General features: G+C 39.2%; 1 protein-coding gene across 18 annotated transcripts in view; it reads left to right on the forward strand.

Moving 5' to 3' along the window:
* LOC126183635 (CLIP-associating protein 1-B-like) overlaps nucleotides 1-21,544 on the forward strand; it is a 764,859-nt gene that overhangs the window by 668,236 nt on the left and 75,079 nt on the right. For 9 of the 18 annotated variants that reach the window (XM_049925777.1, XM_049925763.1, XM_049925762.1 and 6 more), the window contains 2 exons: nucleotides 13,484-13,597; nucleotides 19,344-19,548. The exons of 8 other annotated variants lie outside the window; for them this stretch is intronic. In XM_049925777.1, the coding sequence (XP_049781734.1) occupies nucleotides 13,484-13,597; nucleotides 19,344-19,548 (319 nt within the window). The remainder of the gene's footprint in view (nucleotides 1-13,483; nucleotides 13,598-19,343; nucleotides 19,549-21,544) is intronic. One more of the 18 variants, XM_049925767.1, reaches the window with a different exon arrangement.

Here is a 21,544-nt window from a genome sequence, read left to right on the forward strand (position 1 = left end):
TAGTCCAATAGAAGATGTGTTCAAAAAAACAGGTATTTTGTAATTTTGCATATTGTATTAGTTCATTTCGTGTGATTTTTCATTATTGTGCTGGTGAACACGTGTGAAACATATCTGTACACTGGTAGCAGTGTCAGAAGTATAGTTGTCAAGGAGGTTACATGTGTTTCCTTAAGAGTGGCTATTATAGGTTTGGTTTAAAAAGGCCTCAGAGAATTTTGCTATAAAAACAGAATAAAATGTAACAAGGTTTTAGAAATGTTGAATATTGCTTTTGATGAGACTGCTATGAGTAAAACAAGGGATTACGAGGGGTATAAGTATTTCCAAGATGGCTGTGAAGATGTTGAAGCTAACAAGCATTCTGGACATCCAACCACACCAACAACCGATGAAACTGTGGAAAAAGTGAAAGAAATTATTGTGAAGGATCACAAGGTCACAGTCAGAGGAGTTGCTGATTGTTTGGCATATCAGTTGACTCGTGCAGTGAAAGCTTTTTGGGTGTTTTGGGTATGAATTGTGTGACAGCAAAATTTGTGCCAAATGCACCTGCTCACACTACATTGCTTTTTGATGTATTTTTGGTAAAAAAACAACACTGTGATGATACCCTAGCCTCCATATTCACCAGATATGGCCCTGTGTACCTTTTCTCTGTTTCCAGAAATAAAGATAATGTTAAAGAAATGTTGTTTTACAGGCATAGATGAGATTAAAAGTGCATCGCTGAGAGAACTAAGTGCTTTCCCAAAGATCGAATTCTAGAAGTGTTGCAGAGGTTGGAAGATGTGATCTCATAAATGTGTAATATCTAATGGGGACTTCTTTGAAGGAGATAACATTAACATAGATGAATAAATAAAATTATTCCCAGAAAATTAGCATTCCTGTTACTTTTTGAACACATCTTGTATTCTGCAAGCTGCCTTCTAATCTAGCTTGTTGTTTTGTTCGTATCACCTTAGAGGTGGTTAAAAGATGTCCTGGTCCAACTAGTGGAGTCATTGCACCTGCCGGTAGCCAGCCTATCAGCTTGTTCAGTGCCACTGACCCTTGTGTGACCAGGGACCCACAGCAGGTTTACCCTGTCACTTTCCCTTATTGTCACAAGGACTTCATGGCATTCTGTAACAATCTCTATGCAGGAGCTGGTAAAAATTTCAGAGCTGTTTGACTGTCTGGATGAATGTACAGGCCGTAATCCTTGTGGCACCTATGCAGATTCTCCATAGCACATATCTCTGCCTGGAATACCGTAGCTAGCTGTCCTAGAGAGATTGCTTTCTTTAGTTGGGGCTGTACCCTGTATATCCCGGCCCCAGCACCTTCATGTGTTTACAATCTCTCAGTAAACCACACTGCATCTCCTGATAGGTTTGTTCTTCCATTGCTTCAAACTTCTGACTGTTACTTTCAGATGCTAAAGATTAATGTAAACCCCCTAAGCTCTACTATTACACATTTATTGTTCTACGACTGGTTTCGTTTGTAGAATATTGTCTGGTTGCCAGCAGTTAAACAGAACAGGAAATTAGGCTAAAGCTACAGCATTTTAATGTATAAAATAGGCAACTCACATTGATAACAGCCTTACACTAGATCCTCACCAAGTTGTGCAGAAGTCATGACTCAGATGGTATTGTTGTTGTCTGTGTCATAACTTTAGCACAACCCGGTGAGAATTTAGTGTAAGGCTGTCATCAGAGTTAGTTGGCAATTTTATTCATTGCTTTAGCCTCATTTCCTGTTTTGTTTAACTGCAGGCAATCTGAAGATGTTTTACAAACAAAACTGCTTGTAACACAATAAATGTGTAGTAGTACAGCTGAGGTAGTTTTCATTATTCATTAACGTTATTGTCAGCTGTGGTTCCCAAAGTCACCTTGAAAGGGTTATTGAAGTACCTGAGAGTTGTATAGTTAGCCAGCATTTCCTGTATTTATCATATTCACTATGTTGGTATGGCAGTCTGGATTTCTTAAGGATTTCCATTTACTTCTTGTATGTTATTGTTGCTGCTACCTCCATTGTAACACAAAGGTGTGAAGGTGGCATGTCCAGAATGGTCTCCATCCCAGCGGTGAGTATGCTGCTGATTCCACGTGTTATTGCTAAGCAGGCCAATTTCTGTACCTTGCAAATCTCGTTTGAAGCTATCTGCTGTTGTACTTTATTCCACCATACTGTAGCCCTATAACTTGATCATAGACCGTATTATATTGGTGTATATCTAGTACATACTTCCGGGTTGTGACCCCAGTTTTTACCACAGGCCCTTCTAATGCACATAAGAGCACCTTCCATCTTGGAACACACACTGTTTATCTGTGGGGTCAAATATAGTTTTGCATTCAGTATTACCCAAAGTTACTTGATTGCCTCCTCTACTAGTAGAGTTTTGTCCATGAGCTTAAGATTCCAGTACACGGTTTATATATACTTACTCGTGTAGATGACAGAACCCCTCCTCGCAGACACGCCTCGATGGTGGTGTTCACCATTTTCTCATTCAACTTTGTGGCTTCTACCTTTCATTTACTCATTATAGTCTTAATATACTCATATATGGTGGTCTTAATGCCATGGTTGTATTGCTAAAACCCCCTTTAATGTCCAGGAGGGTGCAGGTAGCAATTTCCTGAAAGCATAGTGCTTTTTCCAACTTCTCAACAAACTGGTGAAGTGCTGCTTCACATGATTTGCATAGTTGATATACTTGTTAGTTCACATGTAGAGTAACTTTAGTTAACCTCCCTTCCTTAGCATACACATTAACCAATTTTACTAATGTCTTTAGGAAAAAGCAGGACAGGCTATTAGTAGTTGAGTCACTGAACAGCCACCTACGTAGCTCTTTTAACGCATTAGTGTCCATTGGTGACACATCACGAAGGTAACAAGTCGCATATCTAGGATTGTGTGCTTTTATATTTACTTCTTCAGTTAGTCTTGCTAGGATGGGTATGATGTGTGCATGCTGTGTGCGGAAACAGGAGGGGCTGACCAGAGTTCACAAACAGCTATATGTGCTGTTGGCTATGGTCAGTCACCTTCAGGTTGCAGCCTCAGGGTACAGCAGTGCCGGAGAATCTGGCGCGTTGCGTGGGACACCTCAGGAGTAAGTTGTTTTGCCCACGGGCTCTGCTTCCGAGGCACCTATTAGCGCATATGACACGATGGATCTGCCCTCACAGCAGGCTGACTGTTGGATGGTAACATGTTCGCGTTGCTCAAGGCGGACGGCCAATGTGGAAACTGGCAACGTGGCCTCGTCCATTCGCCCTATGAGTGGACAGGTGGCTGCTGCTTCGCCAGGGTCCGAGCAGCGACGTGGGGGGCAAGGGTTTACTTGTTATTGGCAGCTCCAATGTTTGGTGCATTATGGAGCCCCTAGACAGATAGCATTCTGGGCTGGAAAGAAAGCCAATGTGCACCTGGTATGTCTGTCAGGAAGCCTCATCTGAGATGTGGAGGCTACCTTTCCGGTGGCGACTTCCCTCGATAGGTCAGGGGTGCGTAGCAGAGTACTTGTGGAGTGCACGTGAGGGTTTTTTAGGCTAGGCTGTAGTTTGAGGTTCTCTAATGTACATTCACCAGTCGATTCACAGCAAAGAAAGGCAAACATCATTCAGAATCAAGACACTTTGACTGTCACAATTTTATCAGTAAACTGTCTAAGTATTCGTAGTAAAGTTCCCGAATTTACTGCCCTCCCGGAAAGTTATTGCACTCAAATTATTCTTGGGACCAGAAGCTGGCTGAAACCCAAAGTGGAAATCTCTGAGATATTTAGTGAGTCATGGGATGTTTATCGGAAAGACAGGTTACAGGCCATAGGAGGGGAAGTGTTCATTGCAGTTGACAAAAATATTGTCTCTATTGATGTTGAAATTGAGTGTGACAGTGAAGTCGTCTGTTCACGTATAACAGGTGTAGGTGAAACTATGTTAATTGTTGGATGTGGCCACCCGATTGCGCTGTGACAGTTCTAGAGTCATTCAAAGGAAGTCTATGGTCAATAGCACTTAAATACTCAGATCATGCAATAGTAGTTGGAGGTGACTTTAACCTGTTGCATATAGACTGGGATGTCTACAGATTCATTGGGGGGGGGGATACAGACAGACAGTCATGCGAAATACTTTCGAACACATTTTGTGAAAATAGTATTGAGCAGCTAGCTTGGCAGCCCACTCACAATGAAAATATCTTAGACCTTGTAGCTACAAATAGGCCAGACCTTATCGACATGTCAGTATAGAAGTTGGGATTAGCGATCATGATGTCATTATAGCAACCATGATTATGAGAGTTAATAAATCAGTCAAGAAGGCTAGGAGAGTGTTCCTGCTAGACAGATCAGACAAGGAGTTCACTTATACAGTGAATTGGCATCACTTGGTACCAGTAAGATGGACACACAGGAATTACGGGCAAAGTTTAAGCAGATTGTAATTCATGGTCTTGAGAGTTATGTGCCTAGTAAATGGATAAAGGATGCTCAAGACCCACCAAGGTTTAATAACGAAATTCGCAAGGTGCTGAGGAAACAGAGGCTGTTGCACTCTAGGTCAAAAAGGGACACACAAACAATGGCAAGTGAAGGTTAGTAGAGATTCGTGTGTCTGTGAAAAGATTGATGCGTGAAGCATACAACAGCTACTACCATCACACCTTAGCAAAAGATCTGACAGAGAACCTGTGAAAATTACGGTCATATGTAAAATTGCTAAGTGGTTCTAATGCTTCCATTCAGTCCGTTGTTGACCAGTCTGATGTCGCAGTTGAAGATAGCGAAACAAAAACCGAAGTTTCAAATTTCATGTTCAAGAAATTGTTTATGCAGGAGAAACATAGAAACATTCCATCATTTGACCATCGGACAGACTCCTGTATGGGCGACATAGAAATTCTCATACCTGGCATAGAGAAGCAACTGAAAGATTTGAAAACAAAATCCCAGCTTGATTTTAGAAAGAGTACTTATTCTACAGCATTGGCCCCTTACCTAGCTTGCATTTATCATAAATCTCTCACCCAGCACAAAGTCCCAAGCGACTGGAAAAAAATACAGGTGACTCCAGTATATAAGAAAGGTAAAAGAATGGACCCGCAAAATTCCTAACTTCTGTTTGATGCAGAATCCTTGAACACATTTTCAGTTTGAATATAGTAAACTATCTTGAAGCTAAGAAGTTGTGTCCATGAATCAGCATGGTTTTAGAAAGCATCGCTCATGCGAAACTAAGCTTGCCCTTTTCTCACATGATATACTGAGAACTATGGATGCAGGGCACCAGGCAGATTCTATATTTGTAGATTTCAGGAAAGCATTTGACACAGTGCCCCATTGCAGACTGTTAACAAAGGTATGACCATATGGAATAAGTTCACAGATATGTGTTTTGAAGACATCTTAAATAATAGAACCCAGTATGTTGTCCTCGGTGGCATGTGTTTATCAGAGGCAAGGGTACCACCAGGAGTGCCCCAGGGAAATGTGACAGGACTGCTGTTGTTCTCTATATACATAAATGATTTGGTGGGGAGATTGGGCAGCAGTCTATGGTTGTTTGCTGATGATGCTGTGGTGTATGGTAAAGTGTCGAAGTTGAGTGACGAGGAAGATACAAGACGACTTAGACCAAATTTTCAGTTGGTGTGATGAATGGCAGCTAGCCCAAAATGAGGAAAAATGTAAGTTAATGTGGATCAGTAGGAAGAACAAACTTGTGATGTTCAGATACAGTATCACTAGTGTCCAGCTTGACACAATCAAGTCATTTAAATATCTGGGCATAACACTGCAAAGTGATATGAGGTGGAATGGGCATGTGAAAACTGTGGTAAGTAAGGCAAATGGTTGACTTTGGTTTATTGTGAGAATTTTAGAAAAGAGTGGTTCACCTGTAAAGGAAACTGCATGTAGGATCTGGTACGATTTATTCTTGAGTACTGCTTGACTGTTTGGGATCTGTACCAGGTCAGATTGAAGGATGGTATCAAAGCAATTCAGAGGAGGGCTGCTAGATTTGTTACTGGTAGATTCAAACAACACATAAGTGTTACAGAGATGCTTCAGGAACTCAAAGGGGAAACCTTGGGGGGAAGGCGGCATTCTTTTCAGGAATCACTTTTGATAAAATTTAGGAAACTGGCATTTGAAACTGACTGCTGAACGATTCTACTGCCGCCAACATACATTGGGTGTGCCACAAACATATCGTGCGTAAGGACTACGAAGATAAGACATGAGAAATTAGGGCTCATACGAAGGTGATTAGACAGTAGTTTTTTCCTCACTCTATTTGCGAGTGGAACATGAGGGGAAATGACAAGTAGTGGTACAGGGTGCTCTCTGCCACGCACCTTACGGTGGCTTGCAGGGTATCGATGTAGATGTAGATTTCTCTCTGGCTTCAGATAGTTTTGCTTGCTTAATGACAAGGCTGTGTTTGGCAAATGCCTTCAGCTGTTTTGCCCATTTTCCTTTACTTCTTGCATTGTTTAACAGTTTTCTTACTGGCTTTCTTTGCAATTCCAGGTTGTTGTTATTTTCTAAGTACCAGGTCTAATGGCAGATGTCACTTCATCTGCCATTTCCTCGAGTACTACTGGAGTTCTTACTAAAATTACAAATTCAGATATGGATGAGTTTAGGTCTTTCCTATAAGACTCTTATGTTGTGTTTCTAGGATTCCTATAGGCCATGGTCTGTTTAGCATTCATTTCAGCCTCAAACTTGTTATATGTGTGTTCTGATAAGGATGGCTCCAACACCGCATGCCATTATTTCTTCCTTTCTTATGTTCCTGAAGGTCGATTTGATGCCCTATTCAGGATCTCCAGGCTGCTCTCAATTAAATTTTCCTCTGCTGTTGGTGTCGCTGCTTCCCCTCAACAGGTTGTGGGCATTGGCATCACAACCAACCAACAGCTGTTCATTCAGCTATGAACACCTGTCTACATGCTACATTAATTTTGCAACTTCATTATCTAAGTCCCTGAAATGAAAGTCCGCCGTGGGCAGGAATGACATTCCGCACTCAACATAAATGCATATTCTGGTGTTCTTTAAATTTCTAGTATGTTACCTCTGGCATTTAGCCTCCAGCATCATCCTCCAGTTTCCCCAAGACCTGAAACGCCTAATTTATATACATAGGGTTCCTGGATCAGGACAACGTCCACCTCTTGTCTTCCCAGAAGACGACTCAGGGTGGCAGTTGTCCCCTTACTGTGTTGCAGATTTATTTGCAACCCTTGCAGCCACTAACTCCACACCATGGTCATTTCCAGTGTGTGAGATTATTCTGACGATAGCCTGCAAGAACCCTTTCTTCCCATTGCCCTCAAGGATTCCTCACCGACTTCCATCACAGGGGCTTATTTCTTACCTTGGCTATTTCTGGATCCAGTTATTGTGATAAAAGGGAATATTAGACTCCTCTCCTGTTCCTTGTCTTGACTTGTCTCTTGTTCCTGTCTTGGAAGTAGAAGGGATCTGTTTTTCCCCTTCACTCTGAGACCACCTTTGTAGAGGTCGTAAGTTTGGGACCTTTTGTCTTCCTTTTCGTTTTGTTGTTTGTGATGTTTTCTCCTCTCAGCCCCAGACAATGATTTGATCTCGATACAGTCCAACTTCTCAGTGATGATTTCCTCTTCTTGGATTGGTCTATCAACTGATCCAATTCCAGAAACAGCTTCCATTAGTTCGAACCTCAATGCTTGGGTGTTTTAAGTCTCATCAAATCCCACAGTTTTTGTTTCTTCATTTTGGTACCATGAGATTTAGCCATTTATTAGGTTGATACCATGGTGCTCAGCATGGTGCAAGGCTAGTTACTTGGGTCAGTTGACCAGTAGCCCTGAGAATTTTGCTACATGCCACACACCCCTCAGCATGAATTGTCGTGGAGCTTTTGAGGCACTCTGCTCATCTGGTTCATCCAGCATAGGAGATTCTGCCATTAGCTACACTACAGCTGTCATAGCCCTCAGCTTCATGCATACACAGAAGCCTTTCTATCTGCATGATCAGTATTTCAACTACGAGGTGGTGTCCCCAGAGAGGGGACTCTCATGATATTTTGTGATGAATATGCCAAACCCACCTCGTAAAATCGACAAGTATGCAGGATTTATTGGAGCTGCTGTGGAATCTGTTGCATGTGAGTCAATGAAGGGTGCTGCAAACAAAGCTGTTGAAATAAATGATACTATGACTGACATACAGTGTGTTTCAAAAATGACTGGTATATTTGAAATGGCAATAAAAACTAAACGAGCAGCGATAGAAATACACCGTTTGTTGCAATATGCTTGCGACAACAGTACATTTTCAGGCAGACAAACTTTCGAAATTACAGTAGTTACAATTTTCAACAACAGATGGGGCTGCGGTCTGGGATACTCTATAGTACGATATTTTCCACATATCCACCATGCGTAGCAATAATATGGCGTAGTCTCTGAATCAAATTACCCGAAACCTTTGACAACGTGTCTGGCGGAATGGCTTCACATGCAGATGAGATATACTGCTTCAGCTGTTCAATTGTTTCTGGATTCTGGCGGTACACCTGGTCTTTCAAGTGTCCCCACAGAAAGAAGTCACAAGGGTTCATGTCTGGCGAATAGGGAGGCCAATCCACGCCGCCTCCTGTATGATAGCCCAAAGCAATCACACGATCATCGAAATATTCATTCAGGAAATTAAAGACGTCAGCCGTGCGATGTGGCCGGGCACCATCTTGCATAAACCATGAGGTGTTCGCAGTGTCGTCTAAGGCAGTTTGTACCGCCACAAATTCACGAAGAATGTCCAGATAGCGTGATGCAGTAATCGTTTCGGATCTGAAAAATGGGCCAATGATTCCTTTGGAAGAAATGGCGGCCCAGACCAGTACTTTTTGAGGATGCAGGGACGATGGGACTGCAACATGGGGCTTTTCGGTTCTCCATATGCGCCAGTTCTGTTTATTGACGAAGCCGTCCAGGTAAAAATAAGCTTCGTCAGTAAACCAAATGCTGCCCACATGCATATCGCCGTCATCAATCCTGTGCACTATATCGTTAGCGAATGTCTCTCGTGCAGCAATGGTAGCGTCGCTGAGGGGTTGCCGCGTTTGAATTTTGTATGGATAGAGGTGTAAACTCTGGCGCATGAGACGATACGTGGACGTTGGCGTCATTTGGACCGCAGCTGCAACACGGCGAACGGAAACCCGAGGCCGCTGTTGGATCACCAGCTGCACTAGCTGCGCGTTGCCCTCTGTGGTTGCCGTATGCGGTCACCCTACCTTTCCAGCACGTTCATCCGTCACGTTCCCAGTCCGTTGAAATTTTTCAAACAGATCCTTTATTGTATCGCTTTTCGGTCCTTTGGTTAGATTAAACCTCCGTTGAAAACTTCGTCTTGTTGCGACAACACTGTGTTCTAGGCGGTGGAATTCCAACACCAGAAAAATCCTCTGTTCTAAGGAATAAACCATGTTGTCTACAGCACACTTGCACGTTGTGAACAGCACATACTCAAACAGTTCATGCAGCCATAAACGTTCCATCCCAGCAGCAGTCATGGATATCATAAGACCTATTTACAGAGACCTGACAAACATGAATTACTGGAGAAGTGTCTGGATGGTCAGACTCAAAATCCCAATGATTCATTCAGTAATCTTATATGGACTCGCTTACCAAAAAATGTTTTTCTTTGTATGAAGATGCTAAAGTGGGGGTTCAGTGATGCTGTTATTGTTTTTAATGATGGCAACATTGGTAGGGTGAAACTGCTACAGCATATGAGAATTAATCCTGGAGCAAACTGCATCAGAGAACTTGAATGAATGGTCAAGGTTCACATTGATAAAGCAGAGTATGCAGCACAGTTGGCCACGAAGGAGTCCAGAAGGAAGAAAAGAAGGAAAAACTTGGAATAAGATCAAGATGATGATATACAGTGTGGTTCATGGTGTTTCTGAGTGACTAAAAATAAAAATATTAAGCATATATTAAATGAGTTACAGTCTTTTGGAACTTTACATTCACATTTTCTGTTTCCTTTTTCCTAAATCTTGGAAACCACTTTGAGTAAGCATTGAAATTTTCAACAAGTAATAACATACACATCCTGTGTCTACTGAACTAAAAGAAGAACATAATTAAAATTATTTAGGATAAAGTACAAAAAAAGTATACAAAATTTTAACTGCATGATTAAAAAATTGTATTTCTGAAAGCAGTGGCTGAAATTCAATTATTGTAGTTTAGTAGACTCAGAAAATACAGTTTAATGTCCTGTAAAAGTGTCATGTCAATGGCTACAGTAGTTTCTGAAATACAGGGGAAGCCAAGTCACTAAATTTAACATTGTCGGGATAGGACGTTCGAACTCCCTTAAATGCTACATCGCAGTTGTTGAAAAACCTAATTAGAATATGATGGCTCTTGCGTGTCAGTATCATTGCATGTACATCTTTGTTACGTGACATAGTTGCTAATCTATGTCCCTCACTGAGTGAAGTGTTGCTGCTGTGCACATTCCACTATGAAGTGTTGTCTGAATCCTTGTACCACTATTCACTGTTGTTGCTTCTACTAGACACAACACTGTGTGTTATGTGTGTACTCACCCCAGCGTCTGCTGCTGCTGCACCGCTCCTGGTTGCCTTCTGGGATGGCTGCTTTAACTTCAGGCATCGTCTGTATGCAGCGGCTTGTTCCAGTTTCTTCTGTCTTCTCTTGGCATCATCTGTCTGGTGGTGTCGTTCCAGCTTCTTCTTCTTCTTCTTCTTCTTCTTCTTCTTCTCCTCCTCTGTTGCTCTTCCGTCCATGCCACTAGCCAGCATACTGATTGTTTAAGTAAAGAAAAAGACCCCCCCCCCCCAGAACTGTTTCATATTTTTGCTTGACATTTGGCTGAGTGGGTTCAATTACAAAAGGGAGGGTGACCCATTCAATTAATATGTAGCATGCTGTTGCCGAATAAGAAAACAACAAACAATCCTTCCTAATCAGTGCCAAACCCTGCACCTTAAAGTAATCTATGTATGTTGCGTCCAGCAAATGGTCTCTATGCTGATTGACATTATGCGGAGGTAGATCTGTTCAATTAGCAGTCTATGGCTTCGGCTAATCAAATATTTCGAAAATTATGGCACTCTGTCGGGGAAATATGAACATATGGAGGCAATACTCGAGAACAATGTTTACTGTACTGACCTTTGTACAATTTGTAAATTTCCCAAGAAGAAGCAACACGCTAAGTATGGAGGAGCGGCACCAGAGCGTATTCTAAGTCCAGACCTGAGGCCTGACTTAACATGGGATCCATCTGCTATGATTGTACGCAACTGACAAACTCTCCTGGATGATGTGTGGCCTCCTTTAGCCCTTGTGGCTGTGGCCACGTCCACATGCTCAGCCGGACAGAGCAGCATGGTCTCACGGGATGTCACATGTTAAATTCGGCCCCAACCAGCTGGCACCCTTGTGGTGGAATTTGCTATGTATTCTGCAAGCATAAATTGTTCAGTCTGGCTGCTGCCATTGCTTTTTAGTCAGTGTATTGTCCTCATATGCGACAGCACAGAAAAGATAAATCTAACTTAACTTGTAGCAGAAGTTATGACCAGTGTTGTTTAGGTTGCAAAATTCATTCTTCTTATTGAGTACCTTACCAGGGGTGAAACAAAATCTGGTGAATACCACAGAAATCTCACAAGGTGCCTGAATAAATGAAATTGGATCCAAATGAAAAAAAAATAAAAACTACATTCTTTAGGACAAGGCACCTGCTTACAAAGCCTCTTTGACAATGGAATAAACTGAGGAACTGGTAGTACAAATTGTCTCCCTCCCTCTGTTTTTGGGGAGGGTGACTGTTACACATTACCATTATTTTTTGTATCTATTATTTTTGCAATTTTTGAAATGATCTGGTAGTTTTTTTTTTTAGATTTGAGCTATATACAATGACTTTATAAAGTTGAAGCTGTCTATGACCTTTGCCATTATCGTACTATGTGATTGTAGTAAATCAGTATCAGTAATGGGTTCATGAAATTTTTCCAGTAGTTTTCTACATGTACTTCTATGACATTAGAGGGAACAGAAAAGGGCTCTGCTGTTACATTTGTCTCTCTCTCTCTCTCTCATATACACTACTTGATATCTCCACCCTCACCTCACCTTTAGTTTGTCTCACCCTTCTGTCCACTTCCCTACACCCATCTCAGCCCCCTGCCACTGTGTGTGTGTGTGTGTGTGTGTGTGTGTGTGTTTCTTCCTCTCTGTCCTCGCCCCCACTATTCTTAATTGGAATCAAGGTGAAAGTGGGGTTTAAATAAAGGAGAGATTCTGTTTTCCTCCGCTATCATTAAAGCTTGCTTACGTATGTGCCTACTAGTCATTATAATCAATCTGTGTTTCTGTTTGTTTTTTTGCTGCTTGGATATAAGATGACCATAGGCAATGTAAGTAAGCTGGTTACTTTAGCTGAATTCAATTCTTTTTTAGTTTTTACTATGATGGAAGGTTTTGAGAAACTATTTGACTTCATGTTTGATCTTAAACCACATTTGCATAATCAGAGGCATCTTCTTGCTGAAAAGTTTTGTATGTTTTATATTTCTTGTACATTCTGTTTTAGCAAAGTAGTAGACTCGTGACAGATCTGTGTTACTACAGTCATAATTCGATATCATATGCTGATGTGTAAATGAAGCCTACACAAATGTTTGGGAATATTTCTGTTCAATAAAAATCCTGGCTAATTAAAAATTTTCCAAGGCCTGCAATGTTATACAAGTGCCCTCTTCACATACATGCACACACACAGTAAGAAACATACAGTAGAACAATCTGAGTCTGCTGCTGTGGTCCATTTGTTCTCGCTACCTTCCTCATGATTTGATCCGTTCATATAATTTTATGCTAGTTCACTGACATTGTTGCAACTAGGCATATGAATCCACAATGAAATATATCAATGGCCAGCTGATCATGGCAATGTACATTACACTGTTGCATGCATCATTAATATTTCATCTTAGCTAAGGTGCCCAAGGTTGTGTATCAGAAATTTAGTGTATTATTATATTATTTTCCCTAGTTTTAATTAGAAGAGAATTTTATAACTTAAATTCACTAATTTTGTTTATACTGCAATAAATATTTGGACATACTCACCAAATATGAAAAAGTGTACTGCCCAATCTAGCATCATTCTGTCTGCTTTTGGAACTCATTAAACATAGACTTACAAAAACAACTCTCAGCAACATGGTTCTTGTTTGAGTTGTCCTCACCTTGCCTTTCTCCTTTGCTGTTCTCTCTGGTATCTTGTACGGAATGGAAAAATTTGCTCATTTACCCAAGTTGCTGTATCAAGTTGCTATGTGCTTTGAATAGTTCCATTTTTACTGTTATTAAGATGAACACTGATAGGAAGATTCTGGAAAATAATTGTTGTTCGCAGCTCGGCCAGGAAAAAAAGCTGCAGACTCATCTGGCATGTCCACAAGTGTCATAACATCTCCAGAAAGATTGGGCAGAACAAGGAGTCGGATGTCAAATGTATCTCAGTCCCAACGTAAGTATCTTCAGTTCGTTCATTCTATTAATTTTCTTCAGTTTCTCTCATTTTATTACTATTAATATATTTGTCATTGTGTGTGTGTGTGTGTGTGTGTGTGTGTGTGTGTGTGTGGTTGTTGATGATGATGATGATGATGATGATGATGATGATGATCATGCAATTCTTGGTGTGAAAGAGACCCAAAATCTCATTAAAAGTCAAGGCATATAATAAAATAAATTTTAATAGATGTTAACTGTAAAGTAGTGGGTATATATTTCTGTAACAAGTAAGGTTTTATTTTCTGAAGTTGTTGCTTATCATAGATCAAATTTTTATGGAGGAGCCAGGATGGAAGTAATTTATAGAATTTATTATTTGCCAATACTTAGCTTCAGCTGAAACAAGAATGTATATAAGGATTGTGCTCAAGTTTGTAAGTATAGTAAATGAAACAACAGAGAAAAGATAGCCTTGTAAATGGTAGACAGTTGGTCAAATGAGTTTTAAGGTAACTTAGATAATTACAATTTCGTATGAGAAAATATGAAACTGTAATGTTGCCATTCCTGTTCTTAGTACATACCCTGTAAATGTGTAGTTAATAAATAATGCAAATATTGCTCCAGTATACGAATAATATGGGCAGGGATCACTTCCTTCCAATGAAGCAAAGGCTTGTAACTGGGATTTCAGTTCTGGCTACGTAGCACAGTTCTCTGTGTACCTTAAGTGGCAGATTTTTAGGGCAGTCATTGTAGGAAACATTTTTGCATCAACATTGTTCAGTATTGTCAGAACAGCTGATAAAATTTGATATCAATTGTAAGATTCACACAGATCCCATTAAGAAAATGGGAAGGTGGACCTCAGCAATTACAGCTCAAATTAGTGTATTAAGTATCTATGATCTCGTGCAGTGATGACTTTATAGCCACCCCAGTGTTCATGTCGTAATATTCCAGCCAAGTCAGTATGCAGCAGCGTTGATCATTGATCAAAGTAAGTGCATTGTAGGTGTAAGTGTTCACCATTCGTGCACTACTTAATTATCATTGGGAGAAAAAATTACAAACAAACTGTGTTTTGTGTATCTTTCTCTTTTGCTTGTGCCTGTTTTCTGAGGTTGGGTTTGGTATGGTTAAATTAGATTAGATGTACTTTTCATTCCAATAGAGCTGTAGTGAGGAGATCCATAAGGATGTAGAACATGTCAGAAAACAAAAATACGCAGTAAATAATTACAAAGAACAACAGGTATGCTAATGTACCTTTCACAGATCCCAAGTGAAATGGTCCTCATGGATGTGGTATAAGCAAAAAAATCATGAACATATTTTCATTTAAAATGCAATAACAAACTTGTCACTAAATTTATACAGGAGTCAGGTTGTATGTAATACTTAACATTATTTGAGATTATTAAGTAACATATACATGTCAGTGAGTTCTACTGAAAAATTCATCAGTGGAGTAGAAGAAGTTGGTTGCCAATAGATCCTTGAGGCTCATCTTAAACTGAACTTTCTTCATAATTAAACTTAACTATCATCTGCATACTGACTTGCCATTTCGAAATGTTACTGATGAAAGGTCATTGATATCCACAAGGAAAAGTAAGGGATCTAAGATGGAATTTGGTGCAACAGCACGTGTAATTAGTTCCCAGTTGAATGATACCTAATAGCTTAATACAATCTCTTTCCTACTGACATCCTTTGTGTCCTGTCCTGGTAGAATTTGAACCATTTTGCAACATTTCCTTTTGACCATAATATTCTAATTTACTGAAAAGAATGTTGTGATTTACAGAGTCAAATGCCTTTGACTGATCACAAAATATGCCAGTAGCCTGTAATTTATTGTCTAATGAATTAAGTACATCCTTGCTGTGTGTGTAGATAGGCTTCTCAATATCAGAACTCAGAAATCTGAACTGTGACTTTGACAAATGTTATTTGTTGTAGGATGGTTAAGAACCCAATTTTATATTAACTTTTCTAGAATTTTTATGAATCCTGGTAAAAGAGAAATAAGATGCAAATTTATCTATATTTCTTTATCTCCTTTCTGAAACAAGAGCTTAACTTCAGAATATTTCAACCACTCAGGAAGTGTTCTGCTGAACAGTAACTTAACAGTTACTAAAATCAGAAGCACACTGTTTAATTAACTTTGTAAATATTTTATCATAACTGTGAGATTTTTTATTTTTAATGGTTTTATGGTGGACCTTACTTATGTAGGTGTTATAAGGATCATATTACTATTCTTCTCTTCTATCACTCCAGGGTTGGACATACGACCTGTTCCAGTCTCACCATCGTTGCCCCATGCGATTTGGGAAATGTTTGTGGTGACATATGAAGTACACGTTCTCTCCATTTTTCTATGTATAGGATTGCATTTTGGGTTATTGGTTGATTTCTAATTCTTTCCTTATTACTTGATTTCTAATGTTGGCTTTCCCAGTGTAGCCTTTACTGAAGTTATTTGTAAAGACTGGACTGAGATATTCCATGGTAGCATCTTCTGAACATGACAACCCTTCTTTTCAGTAACATTTATGAAATCGTCGTTAAAAAGTTGTGCAACACTGCACACCTCTTGTTACCTGTGTATCATTTACTATTAATGCTATCTGCTCCTCTTCACCTCTCGTTCTAGCAGTCTCCTCCTATCTTTTTCTCATAATGCATTTTGTTTCACGGTTGTATTACTATCTTTAATATTTTGCAGCATGTCTTATAATGAACTATAGCATCAGCATCAGAGCTGTTTTTCCGATTGACGGGTATAGTTTCCTTTTTGTTGTACAAGGCACCTTTATTCCTTGAGTAAACCTTATGTTCTTTGTAGACTTGTGTTTAATCTGTACTAGTTTTCGGGGAACACAGATATCAAATAGGGTCAGGACATTATTAATAAAGTGTAGCATTTTTAATACCTGCCTTAAGCACTGTATACATCACACCAGTTCATGTCTTTGAGGAGTTTCCTAAAATAATCAGTTTCTGGCTTACTGGCTACCCTGTTGAACTCAGATTTAGTGGATTTTATATCCTGTTCAGTAGTAACATTTAACAAATGGAACTGCATGTCATGGTCTGAGAGGCCTTTGACTATTGATTTTGTAACATAATTTTGTTAATTAGATCTTCATATAAAGATGTAATCAAGGGTTATTTTGAAGCAGTAAGCTACCCTAGTTGGGAAGTTTACAGTAGGAATTAAGTTGATTAATGTTACTAACTAATAAATTCTTACTGAAAGAGTATTTAAGAAAATCTACATTTAAATCCCCAAAAACCACTAATGTTAGTGACTAATAAATTCTTACTAGAAGATTTTTTAAGAAAGTCTAAGTTTAAATCCACGAAAACCACCATTTTCTCCTCCCTCCCTCCCTCTCTCTCTCTCTCTCTCTCTCTCTCTCTCTCTCTCTCTCTCTCTCTCTCTCGCTGTGTACTGTGAAACAATAAAAAAGTTACGATGGGCTATACAGAACAAACGCCGTGGTATGCTGACTTCCGGTATCGTTTTTTTGCACGATAACGCCCGTCCTCACTCTACTCGCAGAACAACGGCCCTTCTTGAGTCCTTCAAGTGGGACGTTATCAACCATCCACCTTACAGCCCAGACCTGGCGCCAAGTGATTATCACCTCTTCATGCATTTGAAGAAATGGCTCGGGTCACAGCGGTTTGATGACGACGAAGAGCTCAAAGATGCGGTCACAGGCTGGCTCCAGGCACAAGCGGGTGATTTTTATGCAGAAGGAATTTCAAAGCTTGTGAAGAGATACGATAAGTGCCTCAATCGCTATGGAGACTATGTAGAAAAATAGTGAAAAGATGTAGTTGTAAGATGCATATATTAAAATATTTTTATTTAACTTGGTGTATTTTTTTAAATCAACCGGACGTTACTTTCTGAACGGCCCTCGTACATACATTTCTGTGTGCAGAATGAGCTGAGTTCCATTCTTCAATTGTCCTAAACCACATAAGACAAATGCTGGGATGGTTCCTTCGAAAGGACATGGCCAGTTTCATTTCCCTCCATACTCCATCTGAACTTGTGCTTTGTCTCTAATTGTCAACCCTAATCTTCCTTCCCTACTTCCCATATCTCATTACTCTTCCACCTTAGCCTTTAGAGTTCATTCCTGTTAGTAGTGCTTGCATCCTCTATGGCATGGAATGTCTCACAAAGAAATTTTTGAGCAGCTGAAGACTGTGTACTCTGTGAGTGGTTACACAGATACATATTCTTCTGTCCTACAACTTATAATGACCGTAGAACTAGAAGAACCTGAGAAGACCACAGCTAATGTGTGTCTTCCACATGATAGTGTATTATCTGGAAAAAATCAAATGAGTCCTGCAGAAACACCGAATTAAGCATTTTCTACAGACTATAAAGACACAACAGTTATGTGTGACCCTAATTACACACTTCCGAGCGACAAATACTTATTTCATCAATGATGAGTCATGCCAAAGTTTGTTGCTGTAAGACATCAGTGAATGAAAATAGGAAAAGTATGTCAACTTTTTGACATTTTCAACCCAAAAATCTAAAAATTAATTAATTGTGACTGTGGTTTCAACTGTAACAAGGTCTGGGAACTCTCACTATGCTGTAAAGAGCTACCGTTCAACAACAACAAAATGACTTATGATGCAGCCAGGGTTTAAATGAAATACATTATGTATTGATAATTTTCCTGGCTGTAAACCTTGGATGGTGCAGTAACCAGCATGCTAAAAACCATGGGAGACAAGTGGAAGGGGCCATGGATATAAAAGCTATGGTTAGTCTGTCAGCAGTCATTTCATCAGCATATTTGATGATGGGGCAGCTGAGTGTGTGCCTGTGAATGATTCTTGCAAGTTTTACATTCATTGAGACTTTAGTTCAGGCACATTTCTCTAGCTGATAAAGGATAATGTAAAACTGTTCTTGTTATGTAGTCATCACTGTAGCCCACACTTTACAAGACGTATCTCTGATTGGATGACAAGCAGGCAACAGTATATGAAGTTATGAGGTGGTTGTGCAGTTTTCCAAGATAAATGGTCTACTCAGTAACATTACCGATTTTCGTGCCGCGTTAGATACAAGAAAGCACCTTCAGAGTGAGTTCTCATTTAGGGAATAATTGTGAAATCATTTTTACAAACATGAAAACATATATTTGATCTAATATTTCCTAAACCAAGTGAAATAGACTTTTATCAACGTCCGTTGATCGATAAATACAGTTTATTTTCCATACAAAACTTTGTCGTTTAGTTGATGTTGAGGATAACATTTTACAAGTAAACATTACAGAATGGTATGTTGGACACTACAAGGCATCAAGAGCTGCAGTGTCTGGTGCACTTATATGTAGACTTCTTTCTTATGAGACTCTACAGTAACAATCATAAAAAAACCTAGATATTTAGTGATTGAGATATCAGACTGTTAGAATGCAAGACATTGCAAGGTTTTAGAAATTTATGATGCTTTTCATTTAAATAATTAAAAGCCACAGTTTTGAGTGCCAAATGGATGTATTTGTTTGAATGAAAATGATGTTTTGTTAAATAAAACTCTGGTGCATATGTACCTTTCACGTCTTATTTAGTTCTGTGATGATGCTTATATTATTCCCCATATACTGATATAGTTTATGTCTGTTATTCTGTAAATTACTTGTAACATGATTGAAAGATGATCTTTTTCTTTATTATTGTTGTTATTTTGTTCATAGCTACAAGCCGCTCAGGGTCTCCGTCTTCCAGACTAAGTTATGCTACCTTTTCAACTATAAACAGAGAAACAGGACATGATGGCAGACAACGTAGACCATCCGGCATCCCTCTCTCGACAGGACCTAGTCGTGAAGCTAGCAGAGAGACATCGCCAAGTCGTTACTCTTTAAATCTACTTGATCGCTCATTTGGCTCAAAATTGAGGTATCATTGAATTTCTGTTATAAAAAATGTATATTGTTTTTCTGTACTTATCAGTGTGTTTATAAGTTAAGCAGTTATATAATTAGCATACTTGCCGTTACTCAAAATAGATTTTTAGTAACTCTTGATTTGTGTTACCAACATGTTTTGTGCATTTGTGTGACCTCGGCGGCTCATTACTTAATAGAGACAGGCTTTCAAGCAATATGAACAGAAAAACAAGCTCCATATTGCGAAAACCAAGTCAGATAATGCAATGGTTAGTACACTTTACTGTCTTTGTCCAGCCATCTAGATTTTAGTTTTCTGTGATTTCTCTAAATTGGTTCATGTGAAGCTCAGGCTAGCTCTGATTTAATTCAGCAATCTAATTTGAGCTATATCCTAAATCTGAAAATTTTATGTTCCTGCCAGTGATGCTCTGTCTGCTTAATTTTCAACAGTAAGGCATAGTTTTTTGTGCTTGAGACAGTTGTGGGGGGAAACTTAATTGTTTTCAGAGAAAGAAAATACTGCTGACTGCATGAGACAAATGAAACATAATAAATAAAATAAAATAAAATAAAATCTGTGAGTTCATTTAAATCTGTACAGCAGGTTCATTTCTTTTATTCTCTTGCCTGTGATTGTTATTGTTGTGTCAGTTTCGTAATGACAAATCACTGAGTACACCTGTTGAAATACCTTATACTTTTGTATGGAAGCCTGTTGTAGCCTTTTCCAAGAAAATTGTTCTTCAGCAATACATCCACGTTTCTAATGTTGTCTTCCAGTGATCATCTTGCTCTTTTCTCTCTTAGAGGGTCATGCCAATGTCTGGCCATACTGAATTAGGTTTTCTGTGATTTCACTAAATCAGTTCAGGCAAATGCCGGTTCCTCTGACAAAGGGCACGGCCTATTTCCTTACTCATCTTTTCCTAATTGGAGCTTTGCCCCATCTCTAGTGAACTGATTGTTGATGGCATGTTAAAACACTAATCTCCTCCTCCTCACCTCTCTTTGAATGCTACAAAGAAGTTTCTTGTACCATCCACTATAAAGTTATTCATATCAAGAAGGAGAAGACAAAGGTGAAAGGATACATTGGATCAGATTTGTTGAATACATCATGAAGGCTGCAGACTCTGAAAAAAAATTTGAATAGAATGCTGCAAGTCCACTCAGGCACTTTTAAACTGTGGAAATTAAAAGTGAACCAATTTAAAACAAAAGTAATGCTAGTGCAGAAAAAGTACAGGAGGAACTATAACCGATGTAAATATTGGTGACGTCAAAATTGATTAGGTGAAACAATTTTGTCGTCTTCATAGTATGATCGCAAAGGACAATAGATGTTTACTGGCAGTGAAGAGAAGGATTGCATTGGCAAACCAGCCATTTATGACTAAGAAAAACATTTGAACCAGAAAAAATATGAATGTAAATGGCAGAAAATCCATTGCAAAATTATTTTAGGGGGTACTCGGCTTTATGGAAGTGAAAGTTGGACTCTGGATGAACCGGAAAGGAAGCTGCTGAAATGTGGATATGGCAGAAAAGGCTACAACAATTGGACAGAAAGGAAAACCAACCAGGAAGTCTTAAAGGAAGCAAATGAAGAGGGAAGATTACTAAAGAAAATGTAGAAAAGAAAAAGAAAATTTATTGGATATGCCATCAGACACAAAATCTTCATAATTAATATTCTTGAAGGGAAGGGGCTGGGACAAGGAAGAGAATGGCCTAGTATGAAGTACAATGAAATCCCACTTTTTCCACTTTTCAAGGGACTTCAAAAAAATTATGTAAAATATGGGAAAGTGTAAAATGTGGGAAATAATTTTTAAGCTGTAAAAGTTACATATAGGATACCCTCTCTTGAATCTTCACGCTTTATATATATCTATATAATAGTCATCATAATGCTTCTCAGGGACTTTTTATTATCTAATAAAAGTTTACTATCAGATAAAAATGCTGATGTAACCTGAACCAATAACTGTCTGGGAAGGTGA

This window comes from Schistocerca cancellata, chromosome 4 (assembly GCF_023864275.1).
Source record: "Schistocerca cancellata isolate TAMUIC-IGC-003103 chromosome 4, iqSchCanc2.1, whole genome shotgun sequence".
Lineage (NCBI taxonomy): Eukaryota > Metazoa > Arthropoda > Insecta > Orthoptera > Acrididae > Schistocerca > Schistocerca cancellata.